This window comes from Ascaphus truei, unplaced genomic scaffold (assembly GCF_040206685.1).
Source record: "Ascaphus truei isolate aAscTru1 unplaced genomic scaffold, aAscTru1.hap1 HAP1_SCAFFOLD_478, whole genome shotgun sequence".
Classification (NCBI taxonomy): Eukaryota; Metazoa; Chordata; class Amphibia; order Anura; family Ascaphidae; genus Ascaphus; species Ascaphus truei.
Window position 1 is genome coordinate 252,501 of NW_027456809.1, and position 15,914 is coordinate 268,414.

Sequence of the window (15,914 nt, forward strand, 5' to 3'; positions counted from 1 at the left end):
TATGGGGTAATAGGAGGAGTTATAGGGAGCGGTTATATTGGGTAATAGGAGGAGTTATAGGGAGGGATTATATGGGGGAGGGGGTATATGGGGTAATAGGAGGAGTTATAGGGAGGGATTATATGGGGTAATAGGAGGAGGTATAGGGAGGGATTATATGGGGTAATAGGAGGAGTTATAGGGAGAGATTATATGGGGTAATAGGAGGAGTTATAGGGAGGGATTATATGGGGTAATAGGAGTGTGGCGAAAATGGGCGTAATCAGCGCATTAATAAAGGCAGTGTGCTCAGCTGGTTACCCCTATTTCGTATTGGGGATGAAGGGGTTCATTTTATATGCTGTTCCCATATACCATTCTCCCCTCTATGCATTGTTGTCCCCTTTTTGCAGGCTAGTCCCTACCTGCAGTGCTGAATAACAGGAGCCGTTCCATTAAGACTGCTAATTCAGGAACGGAGTGAGCCAGCACCCTGATTTTTGGTGTGCAGCCTCAGTGTAACCCCCCAAGCACACACATATTAAAAATATAACTTTGTCATAAGGGAAACATATATTTTTGATGAAGTGCCTTTCTGGTGCAGTTTTCAAATGTACAGGCAGGATGCTATTGTTTCTGCCTGCCTTTGTAATGCATTAAGGAACAAATATTATGCATAGATGGGCCCCTTGTTGGGGAGATGCCGATGGGTCTACGGGATGAAAGACCCCAGAGTCTTAAAGTGTCACTTAATCAGGATGTTTTTGAGTAGCAGGTCCTGTTACTCATCCTAGATATTTCACACCTTGGGACCAAACTCCAGACATTGCATCCCCAGAAATGAGTGGCCCCTTTTTACTTAGCAGTGCTACCAAGCTGCTTACTGAGCATGCTCAGAGTTACCTGAGCTGGCTGTAGGATTTGCCCATGTGACCTGGCAGGTTCTGATAGGAGGAAGATAATTCCTTGCCAATGGGATGAGGCTAATGTAACACTTCACAGGCCCTTATCATTAAAAAGGCCTGTACCCCTCATTCCTGTGTTGTTGTTGTTGCTGTTGTTACCTGATTTCTTCAAGCGGATAAGATCTAAGTACACTGGCGACACACTTTATTCGAGCTCGGCTAGTCCCACGAATTCGGGTATACCCGGGTGTATTGAGGTTTGTGACTGTTTTCTGCCCGAGTGCATTGCGTTATTTTCCAGGCAGGGATTGAAGCATTTTATTCCCGCTGGCTGCAATACTGCACAGTATATATATATATATATATATATATATATATATATATATATATATATATATATATATATATATATATATATATATATATATACTGCATTACAATTCATGAATTTATGCCATCTGGTAGACACGCGAAGCATTGCAGCCTATTAAATCCTAATCATTATCATTTAACAGGTCAGCCGCCCGTCAGCCAGGCATGAACCCAGGCTGGGAAGGCAAACGCAACAGGGCTTGTCAGAGGTGAGGAGCGGTGCATTCCAGGTATCTGCCAGGTACATACTGAGTATTTGCTCGAATAAAGTGTGTCGGTGCAGTACAGCGGCTACGATTCCAGAATGCAAGGGGTTAAAAACATTGCAACAAGGAAACTTGCCCTGCTTCAGGATTTCGTTAGCCCTGGGTATCCAGACCAATCCCAGAGAACCAGAAAAGACTTTGCACTTTCACAGAAGGATTGGGCTGGCTATTTATTTGGCAATTTGCAAACGGACTACATTTTAAAAGACAATCTTCTGGTGCTTTGCACCTTTCTGGACATTATCCCCTGTTCCTCTACCCGTAAGTGTAATTATTAAGTGTATTCTGCAGTTGTTGTGTGTTTGCCTATCAAGGGAATAAATCTCAGTTTATTTTGCTCAACCTGTTCTGCTCAATCAGGATCCACAAAATATAAATGTGTTATTAAGTGCATCTCCCGTGACAAGGAGGAGTTATAGGGAGGGATTATATGGGGTAATAGGACGAGTTATAGGGAGGGGTTATATGGGGTAATAGGAGTTATGGGGAGGGGTTATATGGGGTAATAGGAGGAGTTATAGGGAGGGTGTATATGGGGTAATAGGAGGAGTTATAGGGAGGGGTTGTATGGGGTAAAAGGAGGAGTTATAAGGAGCGGTTATATGGGGTAATAGGAGGAGTTATAAGGAGAGGTTATATGGGGTAATAGGAGGCGTTATAGGGAGGGGTTGTATGGGGTAAAAGGTGGAGTTATAGGGAGCAATTATATGGGGTAATAGGAGGAGTTATAAGGAGAGGTTATATGGGGTAATAGGAGGAGTTATAGGGAGCGGTTATATGGGGTAATAGGAGGAGTTATAGGGAGTGGGTATATGGGGTTGTAAGGTTAAAACTGTCTTCTGTCAGCTCTGGAATTGATAAGGTAAAACAGAATACGCAGGCCTTGCTATTTTCACGGGAGGCTATTGTAAATAGCTTTTAGACCAACTGTTTCGTGCCTGTCATATGTTGTTAAAACAAGGCTACAGAGGATAGGGCTGCCTTATAAGTCACCATTGTATATTACTCTTGCTCAGCAGTTAAAGGTTTTAAGCTCTACAGAAAAGGCATTATGTGAAGGTTACATGTAAATTTAGATGTGTACCCATATTTGTAACAGATGACAACTGTATTTTTGTCCCTGCCTTATGTATAAATCCTGCTTCGTGAACCATTAAAACTCAGTTGTGGGAATTCAACTACGAGCCTCCATGAATTCTTACAGCTCCGAGCTCGTATGCTATACTATTTGAAAGCATCCCATATCTGTTGCGTTTCAGTTGCTCCCGGGAGAAGTTATGTTTTGCTTGCCCTAGAAGGACCTGATCCGTAGAGATCTAACAGGGGTAATAGGAGCAGTTATAGGGAGCGGTTATTAGGGGTAATAGGAGGAGTTATAGGGAGGGGTTATATGGGGTAATAGGAGGAGTTATAGGGAGTGGGTATATGGGGAAATAGGAGGAATTATAGGGAGTGGGTATATGGGGTAATAGGAGGAGTTATAGGGAGGGGTTATATGGGGTAATAGGAGGAGCTGTATACCCGGGGTGCCTCACAGGAGCTGTATATAAGGGTAAGGCACAGGGGTCTCTTACTAAGGACAGGGTGATGCGGCTCCCAGCGCTCTTGTGATATCGTTCAGAATTCCCAAACTGCAGTTCTTCCCAACGGATTCTCCACAACATCCCGGCAAGTTCCTTCTCCAACCGGAGCTTCCTGCAGCCGGAGACAGAGAGTCACAGGCAGGCACAGCGTCACAGGCAGGCACAGCGTCACAGGCAGGCACAGCGTTACAGGCAGACACAGCGTCACAGGCAGACACAGCGTCACAGGCAGGCACAGAGTCACAGGCAGACACAGAGTCACGGGCAGGCACAGCGTCACAGGCAGACAGGGAGTCACAGGCAGGCACAGAGTCACAGGCAGGCACAGCGTCACAGGCAGACAGGGAGTCACAGGCAGGCACAGAGTCACAGGCAGGCACAGCGTCACAGGCAGACAGGGAGTCACAGGCAGGCACAGAGTCACAGGCAGGCACAGAGTCACAGGCAGACACAGAGTCACAGGCAGACACAGAGTCACAGGCAGACACAGAGTCACGGGCAGACACAGCGTCACGGGCAGGCACAGAGTCACGGGCAGACATAGCGTCACAGGCAGACACAGCGTCACAGGCAGACACAGCGTCACAGGCATTTATTACAAAGAAAGGATCTTTTAGTTCCAAAAAATGTTGTGAAAAATAATACTAATATTTTTGAAACAGCCTTTCTAACCACATACAATAGAGAAGCGAGTAGTATAAATAAGATTATTAATAAACACTGGCATGTTCTTAAAGCAGATACATTTCTTAAAGAGATAATTCCAGAGCACCCAAAAATTATTTATAAAAAAGCACAGAATATAAAAAATTGGGTGGCACCTAGTGTCTTGAAGAAAATAGCCTCTAAAGATAAAGGGTGGTTGAAAACGATAGAGGGGTTCTACGTCTGCTCATCATGTAAGGCATGTGAATACAAACAATCAGACAAAAAAAAGCTTTATTTGCAATAACACCAAGGAAATATTCAAAATTAAACAATATATGAATTGCCACACAGATTTTGTCATTTACATTCTGCAATGCCCATGTGGGCTACAATATGGGGGGAAAACCACAAGATCCATTCGGACTAGGATCCTAGAACATTTAAGTAATATACGACGTGGATTTCTTACACACAGTGTCTCCAAGCACTTTGCCAAATGCCATAACTCTAACCCCAGAGGCCTAAAATTTACTGCAATTGAGAATGTCCTACAACATTGGAGGGGAAGAAGTAGAGAACTAGATCTAAGCAAAAGAGAGATGTTCTGGGTTCATAAATTAAACACACTTATCCCTAACGGCTTAAATGCGGATTTTGAAATTATTCCCTTTTTGATCTAATTTCTCTACCTCTCCCCTCCCCGGTCTTTAAAGTATGCTATCTTAATGAGTATGCTAGTGATATTGAATTTCTTTCTCTGCTTATTTCTTTGGTTGTTTACCACTATACTGTCTACTATTTTGCTCATATTATATACCTTTTTATGTATATAATTATCCCGATTGCACTATATACACTTTATATGCTTTTTAAAATAATACTATTTTTAAATATTTTATGGCAATTTTTAACATCATTTGTACTTTGGTCCACTAACTCTTTGTTTTCTCTCTCTCTTCCACTTCCGTCGTTACTTATTACAAGTGTCTGATACATATCATTTTAAAACTATTTTTAAATGTTAGCGTTATATTTTATCATGTGATTTGTAATAAAGATTGAACTATGTTATGCTAGGAATTAAATGTATTTTTTGGACCACAGTGTGATGTGCCACTTGTGTGGCAACCTGTGGGTTAATTATATGATCAATTAGTATACATGCCCAGTCTGTTAATTAATTTCAATCAAATTGAGTATATAACAGCCACCGCTCTTAATGGACATCATCTGCTCCTGAGGAAGCTGTTTGAGAACAGCGAAACGCGTTGAGCCAAGCCTTTAGTCCTACTGCAGTCTTTCTGTTTGTGAAGACGTGTGAGGTGCCTTCTGTTCACACAAGCGACCTGCTGAGACCCATCTTCCCCACTCTCTACCGGATGTCATCACCCGTGTTGCCGGAACTGACGTCAGACGCCATACCGCGACGGAGAAGTGGGAGCTAAGGGAAGACATCCAGCCAGCATACCATCGTTAATGAGCCCTCTACTGTCTCACGATACTGCTACGTGAACATCTTTAAAGTACTTATTGTAAGTACGTTTGTGCACCTTGTTTGATTGGATAAATTTGCACTCTGTGATCTACACTATGGTCCGTTTCTCTTTCTTATGTCTTTCTGCGTGAATGTGAGTTGATATACCCTGAAAGTATCCTGCATGAAGTTATCTACAATCAAATCCCCCTCTCTGCGCTCACCCAAACCTACATCCTGCTGACAGAGTCAGACCGCTGCCTGCTTTTGTCTTATCTGTTGTAAGTAGGAATTGCATTAGAGCCAAGATTCATCCATTCCCCCATTGTGTTAATATACTGCACCATTATTGTGAATATTTTTTATTTTTCGGTGTGTTCCTGACAATACCGCTCCCTTCCCCCCCCCCTGTGGATCAAGACTACTCCTGTAAGGAATCTGTACATATTCCTTGGAAGGTGGAGAAGTGTGTTTTTCTGGGATACACAACGTTCCTAAGTATTGTATTTAAATTTTGTCACTGCACTTAAAATTATTAAGGTGTTTATTAGCGCCGATACAAGTCATTTGGTTGCACAGCGTCACAGGCAGGCACAGAGTCACAGGCAGACACAGAGTCACAGGCAGGCACAGAGTCACAGGCAGGCACAGAGTCACAGGCAGGCACAGAGTCACAGGCAGGCACAGAGTCACAGGCAGGCACAGAGTCACAGGCAGGCACAGAGTCACAGGCAGGCACAGAGTCACAGGCAGGCACAGAGTCACAGGCAGGCACAGAGTCACAGGCAGGCACAGAGTCACAGGCAGACACATCATCACAGGCAGACAAAGAGTCACAGGCAGGCACAGAGTCACAGGCAGGTACAGAGTCACAGGCAGGCACAGGTACGCACAGAGTCACAGGCAGGCACAGAGTCACAGGCAGGCACAGAGTCACAGGCAGGCACAGAGTCACAGGCAGGCACAGAGTCACAGGCAGGCACAGAGTCACAGGCAGACACAGAGTCACAAGCAGGCACAGAGTCACAGGCAGGCACAGACTCACAGGCAGGCACAGACTCACAGGCAGGCACAGACTCACAGGCAGACACAGAGTCACAGGCAGGCACAGAGTCACAGGCAGGCACAGAGTCACAGGCAGACACAGAGTCACAGGCAGGCACAGAGTCACAGGCAGGCACAGAGTCACAGGCAGGCACAGAGTCACAGGCAGGCACAGAGTCACAGGCAGGCACAGAGTCAAAGGCAGGCACAGAGTCACAGGCAGACACAGCGTCACAGGCAGGCACAGCGTCACAGGCAGGCACAGCGTCACAGGCAGGCACAGCGTCACAGGCAGGCACAGAGTCACAGGCAGGCACAGAGTCACAGGCAGGCACAGAGTCACAGGCAGACACAGCGTCACAGGCAGGCACAGAGTCACAGGCAGGCACAGAGTCACAGGCAGACACAGAGTCACAGGCAGACAGAGAGTCACAGGCAGACAGAGAGTCACAGGCAGACAGAGAGTCACAGGCAGACAGAGAGTCACAGGCAGGCAGAGAGTCACAGGCAGGCAGAGAGTCACAGGCAGACACAGAGTCACAGGCAGACTGTGATGGAATCACTGAACTAATGGACTAGGAAGCTAGTAGCTATGGGACTTTCCAGCTCTCAGAGAGATAATCCCCTAGAATAGCCAGCAACAGCTGCTGCCTAATTAACCATGCTGGCCTCCTGAGTGAATGAGGAAGTGTTTTAAAAGACACAGGAAGCTGCCAGACTGAGAGCCAGAGAGAGACTGTTTGTTCCCCAGAGAAGGGGGAGATAGAAAGTGCTCCCCAGCAAGGAAACCTGGCACAGTTCCTTAGACCCGCTGTACGCTGGTCGCGGAGTCTGCTGGAACTGCCTGGGTTGACAAACCCAGGAAGAAGGAAGGCCGCGAGGCCGCGCTGAAGCGGGGACATCTGTTCAAAACCTGGACTAACAGATAAGCAAACCCCTTTATTGCTGTGTGCGGAGTCTGTGTACTGTAGTGCCGACGGTTATTCTAACACAAACCAGTGGCAATCGCCAAAAAGACCCAGGTACAGGCTGGGTCTAGTTAAAGGCATTTCTGCATTGACTAATGGCCCATCAGATTAACAGCGGGGGTCCCTGGCAGTCCCATTCAAACTGAATGGGACTGCCAGGGACCCCTGCTGTGTTAATCCCATGGGTCATTAGTCAATGCAGAAATGCCTTAAACTTGCCTTAAACTAGCCAGGTTACACCCAGCACGTACCCAGAATGTAACCGGGCTAGTTTAAGGCAAGCTTTAGAATACTCTTGGTCTCGTCTGTACGTTGTTGCATATGCCAGGGCATGATTATGGGGTGGGAACCAGCTTAGCTGGTCATCTAGTTAGTAAGGGTTAAAGCTACGGGGTAGTTAGTTTTCCCTAAAGGGACTAGGTGTTATTTTTATGTTTTGTTTTGACTTAAAGTGACGGTGTTTAAAAATGTGTAGTGTCACTAATGGAGAAATAAACCGCTGAAGGTTGAGTGCCCTTGTATACAAAACAAACCCTAGGACACTGTATCAGGAAGAGCCTGGGCAAGCGGCAGCGCTACATAAAGGGGGAAGTTTGCCACGCAGACGCCGAGAGCCGCACGCAGACGCCGAGAGTCGCACGCAGACGCCGAGAGTCGCACGCAGACGCCGAGAGTCGCACGCAGACGCCGAGAGCCGCACGCAGGCACCGAGAGTCGCACGCAGACACCGAGAGTCGCACGCAGACGCCGAGAGTCGCACGCAGACGCCGAGAGCCGCAAACAGACGCCGAGAGCCGCACGCAGGCACCGAGAGTCGCACGCAGACACCGAGAGTCGCACGCAGACGCCGAGAGCCGCACGCAGACGCAGAGAGTCGCACGCAGACGCCGAGAGCCGCACGCAGACGCCGAGAGCCGCACGCAGACGCAGAGAGCCGCACGCAGACGCCGAGAGCCGCACGCAGACGCCGAGAGTTGCACGCAGGCACCGAGAGCCGCACGCAGACGCCGAGAGTCGCACGCAGACGCCGAGAGCCGCACGCAGATGCAGAGAGTCGCACGCAGACGCCGAGAGCCGCACGCAGACGCCGAGAGTCGCACGCAGGCACCGAGAGTCGCACGCAGACGCCGAGAGTCGCACGCAGACGCCGAGAGCCGCACGCAGATGCAGAGAGTCGCACGCAGGCACCGAGAGTCGCACGCAGACGCCGAGAGCCGCACGCAGACGCCGAGAGTTGCACGCAGGCACCGAGAGCCGCACGCAGACGCCGAGAGTCGCACGCAGACGCCGAGAGCCGCACGCAGATGCAGAGAGTCGCACGCAGACGCCGAGAGCCGCACGCAGACGCCGAGAGTCGCACGCAGGCACCGAGAGTCGCACGCAGACGCCGAGAGTCGCACGCAGACGCCGAGAGCCGCACGCAGATGCAGAGAGTCGCACACAGACAAACACAGAAGCAAATTCTAGTAGGTTCAATTCCTAACTTATTGAGCATTCTGAGGACTTCCCGAGCGAGTTTTAATATGTAGCTATTCAGAAAGCTTCGATAACTTGCACACTCGCCGGAGAAGTGCTTCTCCCTGATGGGATAACTTGCACACTCGCCGGAGAAGTGCTTCTCCCTGATGGGATAACTTGCACACTCGCTGGAGAAGTGCTTCTCCCTGATGGGATAACTTGCACACTCGCTGGAGAAGTGCTTCTCCCTGATGGGATAACTTGCGCACTCGCTGGAGAAGTGCTTCTCCCTGATGGGATAACTTGCACACTCGCCGGAGAAGTGCTTCTCCCTGATGGGATAACTTGCACACTCGCCGGAGAAGTGCTTCTCACTGATGGGATAACTTGCACACTCGCTGGAGAAGTGCTTCTCCCTGATGGGATAACTTGCACACTCGCTGGAGAAGTGCTTCTCCCTGATGGGATAACTTGCACACTCGCCGGAGAAGTGCTTCTCCCTGATGGGATAACTTGCACACTCGCCGGAGAAGTGCTTCTCCCTGATGGGATAACTTGCACACTCGCCGGAGAAGTGCTTCTCCCTGATGGGATAACTTGCACACTCGCCGGAGAAGTGCTTCTCCCTGATGGGATAACTTGCACACTCGCCGGAGAAGTGCTTCTCCCTGATGGGATAACTTGCACACTCGCCGGAGAAGTGCTTCTCCCTGATGGGATAACTTGCACACTCGCTGGAGAAGTGCTTCTCCCTGATGGGATAACTTGCACACTCGCTGGAGAAGTGCTTCTCCCTGATGGGATAACTTGCACACTCGCCGGAGAAGTGCTTCTCCCTGATGGGATAACTTGCACACTCGCCGGAGAAGTGCTTCTCCCTGATGGGATAACTTGCACACTCGCTGGAGAAGTGCTTCTCCCTGATGGGATAACTTGCACACTCGCCGGAGAAGTGCTTCTCCCTGATGGGATAACTTGCACACTCGCCGGAGAAGTGCTTCTCCCTGATGGGATAACTTGCACACTCGCTGGAGAAGTGCTTCTCCCTGATGGGATAACTTGCACACTCGCCGGGGAAGTGCTTCTCCCTGATGGGATAACTTGCACACTCGCTGGAGAAGTGCTTCTCCCTGATGGGATAACTTGCACACTCGCCGGAGAAGTGCTTCTCCCTGATGGGATAACTTGCACACTCGCCGGAGAAGTGCTTCTCCCTGATGGGATAACTTGCACACTCGCCGGAGAAGTGCTTCTACCTGATGGGATAACTTGGCGCACTCGCCGGAGAAGTGCTTCTCCCTGATGGGATAACTTGCACACTCGCCGGAGAAGTGCTTCTCCCTGATGGGATAACTTGCACACTCGCCGGAGAAGTGCTTCTCCCTGATGGGATAACTTGCACACTCGCCGGGGAAGTGCTTCTACCTGATGGGATAACTTGCACACTCGCCGGAGAAGTGCTTCTCCCTGATGGGATAACTTGCACACTCGCTGGAGAAGTGCTTCTACCTGATGGGATAACTTGCACACTCGCCGGAGAAGTGCTTCTCCCTGATGGGATAACTTGCACACTCGCTGGAGAAGTGCTTCTACCTGATGGGATAACTTGCACACTCGCCGGAGAAGTGCTTCTCCCTGATGGGATAACTTGCACACTCGCCGGAGAAGTGCTTCTCCCTGACGGGATAACTTGCACACTCGCCGGAGAAGTGCTTCTCCCTGATGGGATAACTTGCCGCACTCGCCGGAGAAGTGCTTCTCCCTGATGGGATAACTTGCACACTCGCCGGAGAAGTGCTTCTCCCTGATGGGATAACTTGCACACTCGCCTAGGAAGTGCTTCTCCCTGATGGGATAACTTGCACACTCGCCGGAGAAGTGCTTCTCCCTGATGGGATAACTTGCACACTCGCTGGAGAAGTGCTTCTCCCTGATGGGATAACTTGCACACTCGCCGGAGAAGTGCTTCTCCCTGATGGGATAACTTGCACACTCGCCGGAGAAGTGCTTCTCCCTGATGGGATAACTTGCACACTCGCCGGAGAAGTGCTTCTCCCTGATGGGATAACTTGCACACTCGCCGGAGAAGTGCTTCTCCCTGATGGGATAACTTGCACACTCGCCGGAGAAGTGCTTCTCCCTGACGGGATAACTTGCACACTCGCCGGAGAAGTGCTTCTCCCTGACGGGATAACTTGCACACTCGCCGGAGAAGTGCTTCTCCCTGACGGGATAACTTGCACACTCGCCGGAGAAGTGCTTCTCCCTGACGGGATAACTTGCACACTCACCGGAGAAGTGCTTCTCCCTGATGGGATAACTTGCACACTCGCCGGAGAAGTGCTTCTCCCTGACGGGATAACTTGCACACTCGCCGGAGAAGTGCTTCTCCCTGACGGGATAACTTGCACACTCGCCGGAGAAGTGCTTCTCCCTGATGGGATAACTTGCACACTCGCCGGAGAAGTGCTTCTCCCTGATGGGGTAACTTGCACACTCGCCGGAGAAGTGCTTCTCCCTGATGGGATAACATGCACACTCGCCGGAGAAGTGCTTCTCCCTGATGGGATAACTTGCACACTCGCCGGAGAAGTGCTTCTCCCTGATGGGATAACTTGCACACTCGCCGGAGAAGTGCTTCTACCTGATGGGATAACTTGCACACTCGCCGGAGAAGTGCTTCTCCCTGATGGGATAACTTGCACACTCGCTGGAGAAGTGCTTCTCCCTGATGGGATAACTTGCACACTCGCTGGAGAAGTGCTTCTCCCTGATGGGATAACTTGCACACTCGCTGGAGAAGTGCTTCTCCCTGATGGGATAACTTGCACACTCGCTGGAGAAGTGCTTCTCCCTGATGGGATAACTTGCACACTCGCCGGGGAAGTGCTTCTACCTGATGGGATAACTTGCACACTCGCTGGAGAAGTGCTTCTCCCTGATGGGATAACTTGCACACTCGCTGGAGAAGTGCTTCTCCCTGATGGGATAACTTGCACACTCGCTGGAGAAGTGCTTCTCCCTGATGGGATAACTTGCACACTCGCCGGAGAAGTGTTTCTCCCTGATGGGATAACTTGCACACTCGCCGGAGAAGTGCTTCTCCCTGATGGGATAACTTGCACACTCGCTGGAGAAGTGCTTCTACCTGATGGGATAACTTGCACACTCGCCGGAGAAGTGCTTCTCCCTGATGGGATAACTTGCACACTCGCTGGAGAAGTGCTTCTGCCTGATGGGATAACTTGCACACTCGCCGGAGAAGTGCTTCTCCCTGATGGGATAACTTGCAAACTCGCTGGAGAAGTGCTTCTCCCTGATGGGATAACTTGCACACTCGCCTAGGAAGTGCTTCTCCCTGATGGGATAACTTGCACACTCGCCGGAGAAGTGCTTCTCCCTGATGGGATAACTTGCACACTCGCCGGAGAAGTGCTTCTCCCTGACGGGATAACTTGCACACTCGCCGGAGAAGTGCTTCTCCCTGACGGGATAACTTGCACACTCGCCGGAGAAGTGCTTCTCCCTGACGGGATAACTTGCACACTCGCCGGAGAAGTGCTTCTCCCTGACGGGATAACTTGCACACTCGCCGGAGAAGTGCTTCTCCCTGATGGGATAACTTGCACACTCGCCGGAGAAGTGCTTCTCCCTGATGGGATAACTTGCACACTCGCCGGAGAAGTGCTTCTCCCTGATGGGATAACTTGCACACTCGCTGGAGAAGTGCTTCTCCCTGATGGGATAACTTGCACACTCGCTGGAGAAGTGCTTCTCCCTGATGGGATAACTTGGCGCACTCGCCGGAGAAGTGCGTCTCCCTGATGGGATAACTTGCACACTCGCCGGAGAAGTGCTTCTCCCTGATGGGATAACTTGCACACTCGCTGGAGAAGTGCTTCTCCCTGATGGGATAACTTGCACACTCGCTGGAGAAGTGCTTCTCCCTGATGGGATAACTTGCACACTCGCTGGAGAAGTGCTTCTCCCTGATGGGATAACTTGCACACTCGCTGGAGAAGTGCTTCTCCCTGATGGGATAACTTGCACACTCGCCGGAGAAGTGCTTCTCCCTGATGGGATAACTTGCACACTCGCTGGAGAAGTGCTTCTCCCTGATGGGATAACTTGCCGCACTCGCTGGAGAAGTGCTTCTCCCTGATGGGATAACTTGCACACTCGCCGGAGAAGTGCTTCTCCCTGATGGGATAACATGCACACTCGCCGGAGAAGTGCTTCTCCCTGATGGGATAACTTGCACACTCGCTGGAGAAGTGCTTCTCCCTGATGGGATAACTTGCACACTCGCCGGGGAAGTGCTTCTCCCTGATGGGATAACATGCACACTCGCCGGAGAAGTGCTTCTCCCTGATGGGATAACTTGCACACTCGCTGGAGAAGTGCTTCTCCCTGATGGGATAACTTGCACACTCGCCGGAGAAGTGCTTCTCCCTGATGGGATAACTTGCACACTCGCCGGAGAAGTGCTTCTCCCTGATGGGATAACTTGCACACTCGCTGGAGAAGTGCTTCTACCTGATGGGATAACTTGCACACTCGCCGGAGAAGTGCTTCTCCCTGATGGGATAACTTGCACACTCGCTGGAGAAGTGCTTCTGCCTGATGGGATAACTTGCACACTCGCCGGAGAAGTGCTTCTCCCTGATGGGATAACTTGCACACTCGCCGGAGAAGTGCTTCTCCCTGATGGGATAACTTGGCACACTCGCTGGAGAAGTGCTTCTCCCTGATGGGATAACTTGCCGCACTCGCCGGAGAAGTGCTTCTCCCTGATGGGATAACTTGCACACTCGCTGGAGAAGTGCTTCTCCCTGATGGGATAACTTGCACACTCGCCGGAGAAGTGCTTCTCCCTGATGGGATAACTTGCACACTCGCCGGAGAAGTGCTTCTCCCTGATGGGATAACTTGCACACTCGCTGGAGAAGTGCTTCTCCCTGATGGGATAACTTGCACACTCGCTGGAGAAGTGCTTCTCCCTGATGGGATAACTTGCACACTCGCTGGAGAAGTGCTTCTCCCTGATGGGATAACATGCACACTCGCCGGAGAAGTGCTTCTCCCTGATGGGATAACTTGCACACTCGCCGGAGAAGTGCTTCTCCCTGATGGGATAACTTGCACACTCGCCGGGGAAGTGCTTCTCCCAGATGGGATAACTTGCACACTCGCTGGAGAAGTGCTTCTCCCTGATGGGATAACTTGCACACTCGCCGGGGAAGTGCTTCTCCCAGACGGGATAACTTGCACACTCGCTGGAGAAGTGCTTCTCCCTGATGGGATAACTTGCACACTCGCCGGAGAAGTGCTTCTCCCTGATGGGATAACTTGCACACTCGCCGGAGAAGTGCTTCTCCCTGATGGGATAACTTGCACACTCGCCGGAGAAGTGCTTCTCCCTGATGGGATAACTTGCACACTCGCCGGAGAAGTGCTTCTCCCTGATGGGATAACTTGCACACTCGCCGGAGAAGTGCTTCTCCCTGATGGGATAACATGCACACTCGCCGGAGAAGTGCTTCTCCCTGATGGGTGGCGCTCCCGCACACACTCACCGTGCGGCAGCTCAAACTCGCATGCGCTGAGATATCACGCTATTCTGGTAGCTCCGAGAGTCACATCGCGGCTGCAGCTGGCAGGTCCGCATCGCGCACCTCTAGGGCGGCGCGATGGGATCCGCGCTGTGAATTATGTTTTCTTCTATCGGTTTGAAGCCGGGGGTCTCTGGAGCCGACACACATTAATATCCGCTCCGGGGAGACCCCCGGCTTCCATCATATGTAATAAAAATACATTTATACGTACAGTAGCTTCACTACCTTAGCGGCTAACCGCTAAGGCAATGAAGGGGTTAACTACCAGTGCCCAGTTTATTGTCAGTAAAGGGGGTGGATGAAGGTGGTATTTGGCCCATGGTGGGTGTGACAGGAGGGGGTAACCAGGCTCTCAAATAAAGGTCAAGCCAGTTTTGGTTACCTCTGATCCGTGTATAAGGGTCCAAGAGAGTCAGCTCTTGGGCCCTGTAACATTGTATCACTGTGTAATACTGTATGTATTAAACCCATTTTGTGTGTTTTTCCCTTTCCGTGTGTGCCAGCGAGCAGGGATTGCTAGGGGATGAGTTTCCGGGTGTGCCAGCGAGCAGGGATTACTGGGGGATGAGTTTCCGGGCGTGCCAGCAAGCAGGGATTGTGCTAGGGGATGAGTTTCCGGGTGTGCCAGCGAGCAGGGATTGCTGGGGGATGAGTTTACGGGCGTGCCAGCAAGCAGGGATTGTGCTGGGGGAGGAGTTTCCGGGTGTGCCAGCGAGCAGCGATTACTAGGGGAGGAGTTTCCGGGCGTGCCAGCAAGCAGGGATTGCTGGGGGATGAGTTTACGGGCGTGCCAGCGAGCAGGGATTACTAGGGGATGAGTTTCCAGGCGTGCCAGCGAGCAGGGATTGCTGGCGGTTGAGTTTCCGGGTGTGCCAACGAGCAGTGATTACTAGGGGATGAGTATCCGGGCGTGCCAGCGAGCAGGGATTGCTGGGGGATGAGTTTCCGGGCGTGCCAGCGAGCAGGGATTGCTGGGGGATGGGTTTTCAGGCGTGCCAGCGAGCAGGGATTGCTGGGGCATGAGTTTTCGGGGCGTGCCAGCGAGCAGGGATTGCTGGGGGATGAGTTTCCGGGCGTGCCAGCGAGTGGGGATTGTGCTGGGGGAGGAGTTTACGGGCGTGCCAGCGAGCAGGGATTGCTGGGGGATGAGTTTCCGGGCGTGCCAGCGAGCAGGGATTGCTGGGGGATGAGTTTCCGGGCGTGCCAGCGAGCAGGGATTGCTGGGGGATGAGTTTCCGGGCCTGTCAGCGAGCAGGGATTGCTGGGGGATGAGTTTCCGGGCGTGCCAGCGAGCAGGGATTGCTGGGGGATGAGTTTCCGGGCGTGCCAGCGAGCAGGGATTACTAGGGGAGGAGTTTACGGGCGTGCCAGCAAGCAGGGATTGCTGGGGGTTGAGTTTCCGGGTGTGCCAACGAGCAGTGATTACTAGGGGATGAGTTTCCGGGCGTGCCAGCGAGCAGGGATTGCTGGGGGTTGAGTTTCCGGGTGTGCCAACGAGCAGTGATTACTAGGGGATGAGTTTCCGGGCGTGCCAGCGAGCAGGGATTACTGGGGGTTGAGTTTCCGGGTGTGCCAACGAGCAGTGATTACTAGGGGATGAGT

At 51.2% G+C, this 15,914-nt stretch overlaps 1 protein-coding gene across 1 annotated transcript in view; it reads right to left on the reverse strand.

The window, feature by feature from the left end:
- LOC142484949 (atrial natriuretic peptide receptor 2-like) overlaps positions 1 to 5,173 on the reverse strand; it is a 203,079-nt gene extending 197,906 nt beyond the window's left edge. The window contains exons 1-2 of the mRNA XM_075584203.1: positions 5,130 to 5,173; positions 3,097 to 3,217 (exon numbers count right to left, since the gene is read on the reverse strand). Of these exons, the coding sequence (XP_075440318.1) occupies positions 3,097 to 3,217; positions 5,130 to 5,173 (165 nt within the window). The remainder of the gene's footprint in view (positions 1 to 3,096; positions 3,218 to 5,129) is intronic.
- Between the last annotated feature and the right edge of the window lie 10,741 nt (positions 5,174 to 15,914).